The sequence below is a fragment of the Tenrec ecaudatus genome, chromosome 4, assembly GCF_050624435.1.
Source record: "Tenrec ecaudatus isolate mTenEca1 chromosome 4, mTenEca1.hap1, whole genome shotgun sequence".
Classification (NCBI taxonomy): domain Eukaryota; kingdom Metazoa; phylum Chordata; class Mammalia; order Afrosoricida; family Tenrecidae; genus Tenrec; species Tenrec ecaudatus.
The window spans coordinates 138,502,615-138,517,780 of NC_134533.1; the positions used below are offsets into that span (position 1 = coordinate 138,502,615).

At 40.2% G+C, this 15,166-nt stretch overlaps 1 protein-coding gene and 1 pseudogene across 2 annotated transcripts in view; both read right to left on the bottom strand.

Annotated features, from left to right (window-relative positions):
* RASA2 (RAS p21 protein activator 2) overlaps positions 1 to 15,166 on the bottom strand; it is a 160,281-nt gene that overhangs the window by 24,814 nt on the left and 120,301 nt on the right. For both annotated transcript variants that reach the window (XM_075546823.1, XM_075546822.1), the window contains exons 16-17: positions 11,080 to 11,163; positions 10,624 to 10,701 (exon numbers count right to left, since the gene is read on the bottom strand). In XM_075546823.1, coding sequence (XP_075402938.1) covers positions 10,624 to 10,701; positions 11,080 to 11,163 — 162 coding nt within the window. The remainder of the gene's footprint in view (positions 1 to 10,623; positions 10,702 to 11,079; positions 11,164 to 15,166) is intronic.
* Positions 893 to 1,864, bottom strand: LOC142445210 (small ribosomal subunit protein uS2 pseudogene; annotated as a pseudogene).

Here is a 15,166-nt window from a genome sequence, read left to right on the forward strand (position 1 = left end):
TTAATCTGCTCCTCTCAATAGTGTTTTAAAATTACTACCATGGGCTAAATCAATGACACTGCATTAACAAAAGGTCCTTAAGCTCCATCAATACAATTCTCTACCATAAATTGACAAGTATGTCCCTAAGGAGAACCAGAGGCAGATAAAAACCACAGATTCAGTAATGGATTGGGGGCTCGCACTTAATCGCAGCCCCAATCTAAGAACTATTAGTGGACTTGCTCAATACTCACCCTCATGAAGGAAACACTGAAGATATGGGTGCTATCCTGGGCTATCAGATAGAATAGTGACTGGGGTCTTAAAGGCTTGTTTCCAAACATCCATGTCAACTAAGTCCATATGGAATAAGCACACCAACATCTGTGATCAAAGGATTGTAAATTATATAATCCAAATCTAAGGAGGGAGTAGTGTCAGAGCTGTAAGTGTGAGATTCTGGTGTGCTGTGCAAGCCCAAAATACATTTTCAGGCTCTACACTGGAAATAAGCCTCCGGTGGTTTCCCTATAATCATAATTGTGTGATGGGAATAACCTCAATAGTCCATTAAAATGATACATTTGATTTGAACAGTTAAAACCTTGTCACTAGACTTCCCCTCTGATACACTTGGGCTTGATCTGGTTTTTAATATTTTCTGTGCCTTTTTTTCTTATTGGGGTTTATCTCTGTTGTATTTTGTCACTGTTGGTAGCCTTCTTGAATCTTGTTGCTACCTGTATTATATTCTGAAATAGTGGTCAAAACTCCTAGCAAGTATGAAATTATAAATTGGTCTTCTAAAACTTTCGCAATTTCTAGAGCTGTACATTTAGATTTAACTAGTAATTAAAATTAATTTGGTTGAACTTCTGCAATGCTTGATTTTTTAAAAACTGGCTTCAACTTTTTTTTTTTTTTGTAGAAACTTGTCTTTATTTGCCATCAACCTAATTTCCATGGAAGAACAGTTTAGGACCACTCAGTGGTTGTTCCTACCCACTCGGTGGCCTGAGCGGTGGGGGCTGCGGACCAGTCTTCAGCTGCGGGCTGAGCGCTCCTGTCTTCAGTGGGGAACTGCTGGGTGGGCACGGAGGGCACCTGCACGCCCTCAGACCAGTCGGTCACCTCGGGCTGAGCCGCAGTGAACTCGGGAGCAGGCGCAGTCCATTCACCCTGAAACTCTTCCTTGGTCACAGCCTTTTCAGCAGCCGCCTGCTCTTCCTTTTCAATCTCCTCTGGGTCTCTGTAGAAGTAGAGATCAGACATGACCTCCCAGGGTGCTCGCGGGAGATGGTGCCCCGCATGCGCAGAACTTCCCGGGCCAGCATCCACCACATCAGGCCCACCGAGTGAGCTCCCTTGTTACACGGGATGGCAATGTCCACGTAGCGCAGAGGAGAATCTGTGTTACACAGAGCAATGGTGGGCAAGTTAACGTAAGAGGCCTCAGTGAGGGGCTGGTGGTCAGCCCTGGGGTCAGTCACCACTAGGAGCCGTGGCTCCCGGAAGGCTGCCTGGATCTGGTTAGTGAAGGTTCCTGGAGTGAAGCGCCCGGCGATTGGAGTAGCTCCAGTGGCGGCAGCAAACTTCAGCACGCGCGCTGGCCGGTATTCCTGGAAGATAAGACGCTGACGTCGGCAGGGTTTTCAATGGTAACGATGGCGCGAGCAGCCAGCAGAAGCTTCTCCCAGGTCATCTTCAGGTTTATGATGTAGATGCCGTCACTTTTCCTTTTGTAGATGTACTGTTCCATCTGGAAGTCAAGGTTGGTGCCACCTAAATGGGTTCCTGCAGCCAGGAACTTGGGGACATCTCCTCCTTCATCTGCAGGACGTCAAGGGCTCCGGACATTGTTAAAAGTTTCCCTTGAAGTTACGACGGGCACCAGGACAACGCCATATGGACCCTGCTCTGGGTAGCGCGGAAAGCCTGGCTTCAACTTTTTAAAACGATCATTTTCATTTAAGAATATTCGAAGTACTACAAGTCCAAACATATACTTCAACAATATTCTTGGCATTCAAACTGTCAATCATGTTACAGAAATTGAATGGAGATGTTAAAATTTAACTTTTCCCATTTGTATAAAGTTCTGATAGCCCCGTAGTTCTCAACCTTCCTAATACTTGGACCCTTTAGTACAGTTCCTTGTGTTGTTTTAAAGAACGCCTGTTTTAAAGAGTTCTGCCATGTCACTTTGTATCTGAGCAAGTGGCTATCACAGCGGTTTTTAACCTGTGGGTCGTGACCCCTTTGGGAGTCAAACCCTTTCACAGGGGTCACCCGATTAATAACAGTAGCCAAAATACAGTTATGAAGTAGCAACGAAAATAATTTTATGGCTGGAGGGGTCACCACAACATGAGGAACTGTATGAAAGGGTCACGACATTAGGAAGGTTGAGAACCACTGCTTTAAAGCATTAAAGTTCCTTAAACCTAAGGCTAAATCTTGAATACATTATTGAATTCTCAATATCCTGATGGCTGGCAGATTGACAGCTGCACATTTAGCATGCTTTGGGATATTTTTGGTTTGTTTTGGGATTTTATTTTTCATTGTAGATTTATTCGGCAATGTTACTGTAAATTTTACACACTTCATCAAGTTTATGAATAAAGAACCATTAAAAATTTTAGCCTTCCTAATTTGGAAGTTTTAAATTAGAATTGCAATAAATTAAGAAACAGTATTTTCTTCAAGCCAATTTTTATATACTTCAAAATAACTTTCCCATATAAGTTTCTAATAGCTTTAAAAAGTTGCTAAATTTTATTTAAATGATTCAGGACTTCTCAAAACTCCAAACTCATTGCCATGGAGTTGATTCTGACTTATAGGACTCAAGAAAATAAAGATCCTTTAAAAACACTCTCAACATCTAAAAGCATAGGAATTTTTGTTAAGTTGTAGGCTTGATGATAATGTGGCCTTTTATAAAATTTAATTGATAGTACCTTTCCACAGGACTCTCTCATTGTTTACAAAATGTTTGGCCATCCATACATCTTTTATGAAAGCACTAAGTGCTCACTGTCAGGCACTATCTGAAGTCTCTACTCTTAAGACCAATGGTCCTAAACTGGAGACAATTTTACCCATCTTGACAGCCTTCGTAACATATGGAGACATTTTTGGTTGTCACATGCTACTGTCCTACAGTGTGCAGGACAACTCATAATGAAGAATTGTTGGGTATGATCAAGTCAGTTCCAACTTACAGTGTCAAGTATGTAAAACGGAACGAAACACTGCTCAGTCCTGGGACATCGTCACAACTGTTCTTATGTTTGGGCCCAGTGATACACCTATTGTGCTAATCTTGCCAAGGGTCTCTCTCTTTTTTGCTACTTCACTACCAAGCCTGATGTCCTTTCCCATGGGCTGGTCTCTCTTGCTAATATGTCCAAAGCAGGTGAGACCAAGTCTGGCTAGATTTGTTTCTAAGAATACTCAGCCGTACTTCTTCTAAGACTCCGATTGTTCTTATAGCAGTCCACGGTACTTCCAATATTCTTCAAAAGCACCATAAGTCGATCATTAATTATCTGTCCCAATAGTAATTAATACTGCTACTGAGAAACTCTGTTCTACACTTGTAATTTGCGACTTTCAGGCACAGTAGCAGCTGTGACTAAAACTCATCTGATATTTTTCATAGTGGAACGCCCATAGCTTGTATGATGATAACCTTAAAAATTTGGGGGGAGGGTGTTGGGGCATTTTACCATGGTTTGAGTGAACAATTTACCCACATAGCTTCATGATTTTAGGTACAATCCTCTCATTAGCACCAACATTCTTCTCCCTGAATCCCCGTTTCCATTCACCCATCTTTCCTGCCCCTTTATACTTCCTTAACTTTGTTTGGGGAAAATGTTGCCTTCTATTTTGTATGGTTGCATATTCTCAGGAGCACATCCCTCACAGGTGTTATTGGTCATTTTACAGGTCTGCCTATTTTTTGGCTCAGAGGTCACCTCTGGGAATGTGTTCAGTTCTAGGTTTGAAAGGTGTGTAATGGCCAGAATGGCAGGGCTTCCATTAATCTCTATTAAAGTACCAAGGTTGGTCTTTTTTGTGATTCTTAATGTTGGTCTACAGTTTACTCCCACAGAACCCAAGATCTGCTATTGTACTCCTGATATGGTGGTGAGCAGAATAGTGCTAATCTTAGGCTAGTGGAGATGCTGAGGCTTGTGTGGTTCATTAGTCCTGTGAAATACTTTCTGTCTTAGGTTGTTGGGTTTTGTTTTTCAGTTTTATTGGAACATAATCCACAATGTACAATTCAATCATTCAATGATGTCAAGTATTGTACAATCATTACCACAATTAATTTCAATTTTTTTCTTTTAAACCCCATGATTAAATCACCTTTAAAATTAAGTTGTGTAATCACATTCGGTTCTGGTGATCCCTCCCCCTCCTGCCTTCATGGTTTACTCCCCAAATCCCTCCAATATCCCCACCCCCCTTTACCCTCCCTGTAGCCCCTACAAACCCTTGCATCAGTTATTATCTCTATGCATTCTCTCCTTCTGTGCATCACAAACTGGTAAATCCAACAGAAACAGTAAAGAACACAAGTGAAATGAAGTGGTAAGAATAAAACAATAGAAAAAAATACCACAATGAGCAGGAAAGAAAAGACCTTCATCAATATTTAAAAAGCCAGGAAAAAGATCCTTGCACCTAGAACAAATTAAGGTTGAGTCGAGAGGAGGTCAACTGGCCAAGTATCCATTTTTATGCAGCCTAATCAGGACTACATGATCTATGTTTGATAGTCAGGCTGTTCCAGACCTTTGCCTGTGGCTAGAGGGGATCTGCCAGTGGCTTAATCTGATTAGATACTCCGCAGATGGGTTTTGGACTCCCACTGTCCTCCATAAATACCACAATTTAAGCTCTTAGTCATATTTGAATTTTCTACTTGTCATCTTTGGATCACACAAGCTGGTGTACTTCTTCCACGTGGACATAGCTGACTCCTTGCTTAGATGACTACTTGTTTGAAGACAAGTATTTAAAGACCCCAGATAACCACATGAAGGCAAAGTATTGAACCAGACCATGTTATCAAAACTATTCTTGTATTTGGGGCTAGAGTTAAGTGAGTGCCCAGAATCCATCTGCTTGTACATGGAAGAATATGTATGACTGAGGTTTATTTTGTTGGTCTTTGACAAAATCAAATCCCCATACGACTCACTACATTAACACCAGCATCAAACCAACCAGCAAATAAACAGGCAATCAAAGAGAAAAAACAAACAAACAAATAAAAGGGAGGAAAACAAAAACCCATATAAACAAAAACGTACAGCATTGTCAATCATCCCACTGGGGGGTAAGGCGATAGCACTGATGACATCACTTTTCCCAATGACACAGCATTCCAAACTGTTGTTATGAGGAGTCTACGTGAGTACTGATCCACCTTGGGCCACAGCCATGAGTAGTTGTCCTGCAGTTTGATCTTTCATTCTATTGAGCTCTGTTTACCGTAAGTATAAGGCTGTGTGTGTGTGTGTGTGTGTGTGTGTAGGGGGTTATTTTCCTCATTGTTCTGATTCAGGTGGGAAGAGACCACTAATTTTGTATCTTGTATAGTACCAAACAAGTTTGTAAGACCTGTCACTACTTTCAAACTAGGGTGTAGAATATTGTTTTCATGGACTAAATTATGCCAAATAACCTAGATGTTTCTGACACTAAGGTCTTAACACCCTCAAACCTAGAAACTCAGTCAGTCCCTCAAGGTGTTTGCCCATAGCTAAAAAAACCTGCACAACTTTGTCCCCTGTATGCTCTACTATATACGGGAGTATTCAAATGTATGTACTCAAAACCACCTCACACCTGTTTACTTTATCGTATATACTAGAGGATAAGTCGACCCGAATATCAGCCGAGGTACCTAATTTTGTCACAAAAACTGCATTTAAAAATGGGCTGGAAAACTCGGCTTATACACGAGTATACATGCTACTTAACTTTATCCCCTGTATTCTCTACTCTATACCTGGAGTGTTCAAATGTGTATATCCATAAACCACTCACACTTGTTTAGATTATCTATCTGCCTATGTTTCCACTGATAAATTGAGTTTGTCATGCCTGCTTTTGCAGAATTGTATACATAATAGCATTTACTTTGACACTTTGCCTTTAACTCAGCTATTCCCAGTGTCTTCCTTACCATGATTTTTTTAACTCCTCCATATTATGCAGTCTTCCCCTTCACCGAAGTTATTACATCTGTCTTCTAGTTAGTAATTTATCCTTCCTTACTAACTTAAGCTTAGTAACCATCCAAAATGTTTGTGTGAAACCTGTTCTTGACTTTTTTTTATAACAGTGCCATCTTACAATATTTGGCTTTTGAAAAAACCTTTTATTGTGAACTGGGTGAAGGTTTACAAAGCAGATTCATTTTCCATTCAACAATTTGTAAAGGTTTTGTTTCATGTCATTGAATTAGTTTACCACATGTAACAAAATTTACTCTATTTTTCCTGTTTTTTTGTTCCATTCCTACCTAAACCTTTCTGAACTTTGACCTTGGGTAAATGCTGCCATTTTGATCTCAAATTGACGATTATTCTAAGGTGTACATGATCTTCTTATAGTCCTATTGTTTGGTTGAAAGTTGAACCATGGGGTCAAGTTCAGATCCAGTTCTACAAGGGTGCTGAAGAACTGCAGTCTCAGGGGTTCTAAACAGTTTCTAACCCCTAGCAAGTCTATCTTCAAGAACTTTGCATTTGTTCCACATTTTTCTCACTTGACCCAGGATTTTTTAAACTCTTAGGGCAGTTGGTAGTTACAGCTTAGCCTGATCTAGTTCTTCTGGTACTAAGGCTGTGGGGGCTGATGTTCCCATCATCCACTGAAGTAATTGTTTCCAGGCATCTTTGATTGACTTCACTCTTCTTTCTTTCAGACAGGGAGATGAATGTGCAGGTTTTAAGGCCCCTGCTGCTGATCAGCAATGTAGGATATAGGGCACTGTTTTTGTGGACTATGTTCAGTAGCTTTCTTGTAGAATCTCTGAGACTTTCTATGTATAAGATTGTATCATCTGCAAATAGGGATCTCACTGCCATCCGGGTTTCCAGGACTGTTAGGGGAGTAGAAAGTTCAGTCTTTCTCCCAAGGAGCTTGTGGTGATTTTGAATTGCTGACCTCTGGGATCATATCCCAACAGGCAACCACTCCACCACCAGGGCTCCAGGAAAATAGGGATAGTTTCAGTTTTTTGCCAATTTGGCTATATTTTACCTCCCTTTTTTGCTTATTGCTTTCCCTCGGACTTGCAACACAAGATTGAATACGTATGGTGATAAAGGGCATCCTATTCCAGTTCCTGTTTGCAAGAAGAATACTTTGTTACTCTCTATTGAGAATGTTAGTCAATGGTTTTGTGTATTATATCTTTCATTAGGTTGAGTAATTTCTCTTCTATTCCTATTTGCTCAGAATTTTATCAAGAATGAGCTTTGGATTTTATAAAATGCCTTTTCTGTGTCAATTGATAGGATTATGTGGTTCCACTTCTTTGTTTTATGTAGTGTATTAGGTGGAATAATTTTCACACTTTGAACCATCCATATAAACCAGTGCATATCCCATTTGGTCATGTTATTTTTTTTTATATTGGCTGGGATTGTGTTTAGAATCTTTGTATATATAGTCATAAAGGAAACCAAATAAAAAACATTCAAACCCACTGCCATCAGTGTGATTCGGGCTCAAAGGTAACTTTTAAAGGGGTTTCCGTGGCCATACATTTTTATGTAAAGGACCCCCAAGGATCAGCTGGTGGTTTTGAACTGCTCACCTTGTAGGTTAAAAAAAACAAAACAAAAAACCTCACTGTCACTAAGTCGATTCCAACTCATAGGAGCCTATAGTACTTGAAAGAATTGCCCCACGACTCTTTCTAGGAAAAGAAAGCATCATTTCTCCTAAGGAGAGGCTGGTGGTTTCCAACTTCCACCTTGCAATTAGCAGCACAATGTGTAACCACTACACCGATTTACCCGATGGATAGTGTTAAGTTTCTTTTTGTGGTGGTGGCTTAGGTATCTGGGTTATGCTTGCTTCATACGTGAATTTGGGAGTAGCCTATTCTTTTCTATACCCTGATAGTGTTGAGAACTATGTTATCTTTTGTCTGACTGTTTAGAAGAATTTTCTATTGAAGCCATCTGGGCCAGGACTTAAAAAAAAAAATCTTTTTATTGTGAATTAAATGGTTTACAGAGAAGACCATAGTTTTGTTTTTAATTAAAAGATTATTTTATTGGGGGCTCTTACAGCTGTTGTAACCATCGACACATCAATTGCATCAGGCATACTTGTACATATGTTAACATTTTTTCTAAACATTTATTTCCTACTGAGTCCTTTGTATTAGCTCCTCTTTTTTCCTTCTCCCCACTCCATGACCCCTTGATAAATTATAAATTATTATTTTCATATCTCATACTGACCGCTGTCTTCCTTCCCCCATGGTTTCTGTTGTTTGTCCCCAGTGGGGATTGGGGGTTTCGATCATTGCAATTGGCTCCTCCTTCTACCCTCCTCTCCCTCCCTGCCCCCCTATCCTTCTGGTATCGCTACTCCCATTCCTGTTCCTGGATACTGTGTGTCGTGAGCTCTTATCTCTTTATCTGTACCTGTGCACATGCTCTGGGCTAGCCTGCAGTTAAAGGCAGGACTGGCGTCATGATGGTGAGGAGTGAGGAAGCCTCAAGGAACCTGAGGAATATTGTGAGTTTCCTTGGTGCTATACTGTGTCCTGGTTGACTTATTCCTTCTTTGTAACCCTTCTGTAAGGGGATGTCCTACTGTCTACAGATAGGCTTTGGGTATCTGCTCTGACCTCCCTCATCCTCAATAATATGGTTTTTGTTTGCTTGTTTGTTTTGGGTCTTCTGATGCCTGTTACCCAATCCCGTTGACACCTCGTGATCACACAGGCTGGTGTACTTCTTCCATGTGGGCTTATTGCTTCTCTGCTAGATAGCCACTTATTTACCTTCAAGCATTTAAGACCCCAGACACTCTTATCTTTTGATAACCGGGTGCTATCCGTTTTCTTCACCACATTTGCTTATGCATTTTGTCTTCAGCGATTGTGCCAGGAGGGTGAGGATCACAGAATGCCAGGTTGTTAGAAGAAAGTGATTTCCTCCCAATAAAATGATGAAACACACGCAAAAAAGTGTTCTTGCATTGTGGAAGGGCATGAGCAGAGGCCCGAAATCCGCCCATTACCTCAGCCTTATGTAAATAGGCCAAGACCTCCATTTTTATGAATTAATGTATTTACATATGTACATACTGATGTTTATACCTCTATCCATAGCTTTGCTTCCTAGATCTTTCTTGTTTCCTTTTACCTTCCTTCTGCCCCACCATCATGCTCGCCTTTTTTCCCACCTCTTAGTAATTCCTCTCAACAGATTGATGCTCCAACACCCCCATCTCTACATCCTCTCTACTGTTGATTTTAATTCCCTAGTTACTCTCCTGTCTATGGCTTTGTTTACTCACTGCTCCCTTCCCCCACCTCCTTCTCCCCCTAAATCCCTCCAGAACTGTGGGTCCCATTGCTTTCTCCTCAAGCTTGCTTCCCCATTCCTATCTTATATAAGGAGGCAGACCAACAATAACAGAGACCAAACAAAAAGAAAACAAAAGATTGAATAAAAAAAAGAAAAACAATAACCAGCAAAAATAAGCAAACTAACAAAAAAGCACATATAATTCCAGGTCAGTCTGCTGCCCTTTATGACTATCTCCCTACTGGTCCTAGGGAAATTCTGGGAGCTGGCCCTCCTAGCCTGCTTTATTTGTGGGGCTCCTCAGGGGCCTTGTTGCTTTGCTTTGCTCTCCTTGCTGATCTGATATGTTCCCTTCTGGGTTTGCCCTCTGTGGGTTGTGCAGACAGGACTTTTTTTTAATGACCCCTTGAATATCTTCTTTTGTAATAGATCAGTTTAATATTTCCACTTCACTGGGTGTTAGTTTAGGTCGGTAATGTGCCCTGGAGCATAGTGTGCTGCATTATGTGTGGGTCAGGAGTCTGAACTCTCAGCTCCTCGGCAGGAGAAAGATGGGCTTGGAAATCCTAGGGAGCAGTTCTAGTCTGCCCTATAGGGTTGTCACAAGTTGGAATCGACTCTATGGCAGTGTGTTTGATTTGGAGGCTTGATGTTTCTAGAAATGTGTCCATTTCTTCTAGGTTTTCAAATTTGTTGAACACTGTTCTTCACACCATTTTGTTACTTCATGTTCATTTTAGTCAGTTCTATTTTAACAGGACCCATTTAATTTGTTATGTGTGGCTCTTGCATCTTTCTCCTTGCTCTTTTGTGATTTTGGCCAGTAGAACTTTTTCTTATTTGAAGGGCAGTTTAAACACGGTCCTTTTAAAAAAAAATCAGGATTTAGCATCTATACACTGATTCAAATAAAATATAAAAAAGGTTGGGCAAAATAATTCAATGACAAAGTATATTTCTGCATTCTGGGTTCTGGGTGTTCAAAGGAAAATAGTTACTTCCCCAAATATTATATGATAAGAAATGCCTAATATTTGCAGATTTAAAAAGATCATACCTTTTTTACTGCTGTCATATATCCTTCTTCTTGAAACATTTTGAAAAATTCACACATGAATGTTTCTTTGAAGCTTGACTATGAAAATAATACAAGATTTATTGTTAAAGAACTAACAACACAATGAACTAAAAAGGACTCGATCATTTTTCCCACGGAGTTTGGAGCTGTCAGATGCTATGGTATAGATACAGAAACCACCCCTGCATTTTCTTATGAGGCTCAGGGTCTCTTCCCCTCTTACCTGTACTAGTAATTTAAAGGTATCAGTTGAGTTACCTCTTTAACAGGTGACTTAGATGCCATTTCTATTTAAAGGGTAGCTATTACCTTTATTTCACTTTTGTTTTATTTTTAATTTGCATAGAGGGAGAGAGGGAGATAGGATCATGGGATATAAGAACATTCAGAAAATTGGCTGGTGAGGAGTAGCAGGTGAGGGCGTGGAAGACTTACCTTGCTTTTGGACAGACTGCCCCAGCTTCCCAAAGTTTGAATGGTTTTTGAGATGAGAGTTAATGTCCTAATTGTCTGTGCATCCTAAAGAATGTAAGAAAGACACAAAATTCCTAGTAAACTTCTAAGATATATAATTTATAGAAAATATAGAGTGAATAGGTTGCAGTGCTCAGCAGTTTCATTAAAGCACAAATGTAATTAAAATTCTAGCCAATGGTGGACACAACTACAGAATTGAGAGACGAAAGAAGCCACACACCACTGACAATCTATACCTAAATATTTTAAGATGTGTTTTGTTAAGTCTTAATCTTTAAAAAAAAATCATTTTATTGGGGGGCTCACACAACTCTTTTCACAATCCACACATACATCCACGTATGTGTCAAGCACATTTGTACATTTGTTGCCATCATCATTCTCAAAACATTTGCTTTCTACTTGAGCCCTTGGTATCAGCTCATTTTCCTCCCTCCCTCCCCACAACCCCTCTCAGAAACTCTTGATAATTTATAAATTATTTTGTCATTTCTTACACTGTCTGACGTCTCCCTTCACCTACTTTTCTGTGGTCCATCCCTCAAGGAGATTATCTGTAGATCCTTGTAATCGGTTCTCCTTTTCTACGCCATCTTCCCTCTACACTCCCAGTATTGCCACTCTCAGCACTTGTCCTGAAGGGATCATCTGTCCTGGATTCCCTGTGTTTCCAGTTCCTATCTGTACCAGTGTACATCCTCTGGTCCAGCTGGATTTTTAAAGTAGAATTGAGATCATGATAGTGGGGGATGAGGGGGAAGCATTTAAGAACTAGAGGAGAGTTGTATGTTTTATCATTGCTACAATGCACCCTGAATGGCTCGTCTCCTCCCTGCAACCATTCAGTAAAGGGATGTCCAGTTGCCTATAGATGAGCTTTGGGTCCCCACTCTGCACTCCCCCTCATTCACAATATGATGTTTTTTGTTCTTTGATGCATGATTACTTCAACACCTCGTGATCACAGAGGCTGGTGTGCTTCTTCCATGTGGGTTTTGTTGTTTCTCACCTAGATGGCTGCTTGTTTATCTTTAAACTTTTAAGATCCCAGATGCTATATCTTTTTATAGTCAGGCACCATCAGCTTTCTTCACATTTGCTTATGTACCTGCTTTTGTCTTCAGTGATCGTGTATGGAAGGTGAGCTTCTCAGAGTGCCAGATTATTAGAACAAACTGTTCTTGTGTTGAGGGAGTACTGGAGTAGGGGCCCAATGTCCATCTGCTTCCTTAATACTAAACCTATAAATACACGTACATAGATCTATTTTCCCCTCGTCAAATATAAATATATTTACATATGTATATGCCTATATTTAGACCTCTATAAATGCCCTTTGCCTCCTAGTTCTTTCCTCTTGTCTCACTATCATGTTAAGCCTTCATTTGGGTTTCAGAAATTCCTCTTGGCTACATTTTCCTTGATCCAGCCCTGCCAGACCTCCTACGTCCTCCTCGCCATTGATTTTCAGTTGCTTGTTGTTCCCTTGACTCTGGGTTTGTTAACACCCACTTCCTTCCCCCTGCCTCCCCCTCTCCCATGTCCCCCAGGAACTGTCATCCCGTTGTTCTCTCTTCCGGCTTGTTTATCCCGTCTAGCCCATCCACATAAGACATGCAGTGACAACAATATTCACAAACACAAGACTGAGCACAACAAAGCACCAATAGAAAATAAAACAATAGCTACAAAACAAAGGCAACAACAACAAAACCATATAAATAGTTCAAGGTCTATTTGTTGATCTGTATAAGTGTTTTCCAGTTGAGCCTGATGGGGTGCCACGCCCTGGTCCGACAGTCTATTTTTTGTATTCACTGGGGACTTCATGGTTCTGCTCCACTGGCTGCTCTGTTGCATGCCCCCAGTGTCTGACGCCAGCATGGTGGGCTCAGAGTGGGCACAGTTCTCGCGATGTGTCTCCAGTGTTATCCCCCGTGGTGCTATGGGTGAGTGAAAAACACTGGACCTATGGTCCTCTCTTGTGCATTGACTGTCTGAGCAGAAATATTGTCCTCAGCACTTGATGGGCCAACATGTGCTTCACTCTTTATTCCCTCCCCCCTTGTTGGTTCCTGTGTGCTCTGATGAGACAAGTCCCTCTCCTTGAGCTGTAGCTTCAGTGCTGTCCTCTGAAGTGAGTTCTTCAATGGGGGCTGGGGGTGGGTAGGCTATTCACTTAGTTGGTAATGGGGCTGGTTCTTCAATTAGTTCCCTGCTTCATGTCATTGTGTTGTTATTTTAGCAAGTTATGGCTCAATCAGTTATTGTCTGTAAGTTGTTTTATACAGTATAGTAAGATGGCAACTTGAATTGACTGACAAATTATATTCACTTTTGGTATGTTAATGGGATCTACTTTTTTGTACCTTATAACTTAAAATGGTTTCCAAAATTTCTGTGATGAGCCCACCTCTAATCATATTTAATGATTTATATAAATTCTACAATCAACTCCTTAACATAGAAAATAAAGACCTAAGTAAATTTAGGAAATGAGAAGTTACCTAGTTCATGTAACCTGTTGTACCTATTAGTTACTGTATTTTTCTGGCCTGTCTACCTGAAAAAGTAGGTGAAAATAAACCTGACTACACAGTATTTCTTGATAAATTCTTGTTCCTTCCTTTAAAAAAATAGATATAATTCACATACAATGAAAGTATTTTAAATAACATATATATAGTCTGATAACATTTCATAAAACTATATAACCAATTCCCCTATCACAACAGAATATTTTTCTTCATTTGAGGGATTCAAGTAAACAACATCTTCCATCAAAAGACATATCTACTAATCGATCACAAGGATCACCCTATAACTACCTCAGGAGGATGAACAACACCTAAGTGGGTTAGGGGTGATAGAGGATAATGCAAGACATGAAAATATTAATCTATAACTTATCAAGGCTTTGTGACAGTTTATGAGGGAGGACGAGCAGGGGAGGGTGGGGGGAGAAATGTGGAGCTGATATCAGGGGCTCAAGTGGGAAGAGAATGCTTTGCAAATGATGAAGGCAGCATATGTGTAAATGTGTTTGACACCCTGTATAAATGTATGGATTGTGATGAGATGTAAGAGCCCCCAATAAAAGTATTTAATATAAAAAAGAAAGAAAACTACTAAAAGAAAAAATGAAAAAGAAACCAAAACCAAAGTTGAGCAATGGTTACCATGGGTGAAGGAGTATTTGCTTAGGCAGTATTGAGTTTATGTCAATGGAAGTGGAATCATTTGGAAAAGGATGTCAATAATGGTTGTAAACTCAAAGAACATAATCAAAGACACTGAAGTTGTTAAATTGGAGAATGTTTTCTTCTGTATATTTTTGCCATAATTAAAAAAAATCACACTAGTAACAATGGGTACAAGGAAGAAATGTTCTGGGATTGACTGGTGGCAATTGTGCAGCTCTTCTTGATTTGAGTGAACTATTGAATTGTACGATATGTGGAAAAAGTGCCAACAGGCCTGTTTAAAAAAAGGCATATCTACAAAATTTTAAATATGGAAAGGCTCCAGTTTAGTTTTTAGTTGACATTTCTTAAAATGTTAGTACCGCTATATTGAAATTTTGGAGACAGATAAGGAAGGCTGCCTGCTCCCATAAAGATTTGCAGTCTCAGAAACCCAAAGTAGTAGTTCTGCTCTGTCTGATACGGTTAGAACCAACTTGGTGGCATCGAGTGAATGAACAGATACTGAAAATAGGCACTGGACGAAAAGAACAGAAATCTAGGGTGTAATGAAATCTGGAAAAGAAGGAAGATACTGGAATATGAATAGGGCTTCTAATATGAAATCTTTACCAGAGCAGGCAGCCTCATCTCTCCTGAGGTAGGTATGAAGCACCAACCTTGCAGTTAGCAGCCCAAAGCCTAGTGCAGTGCTACTCAAAAAAACAAACTCACTGCCTTCACGTCAGTGTTGGCTCATATCACCCACCCTGTGGTTTCCCAGACTGAGGAGGCTCCTGGGCTGCTTTAATGCTATATGAACCTTTACCAAAGTCAACTGAAATGTTGACCTTTCCCACCCA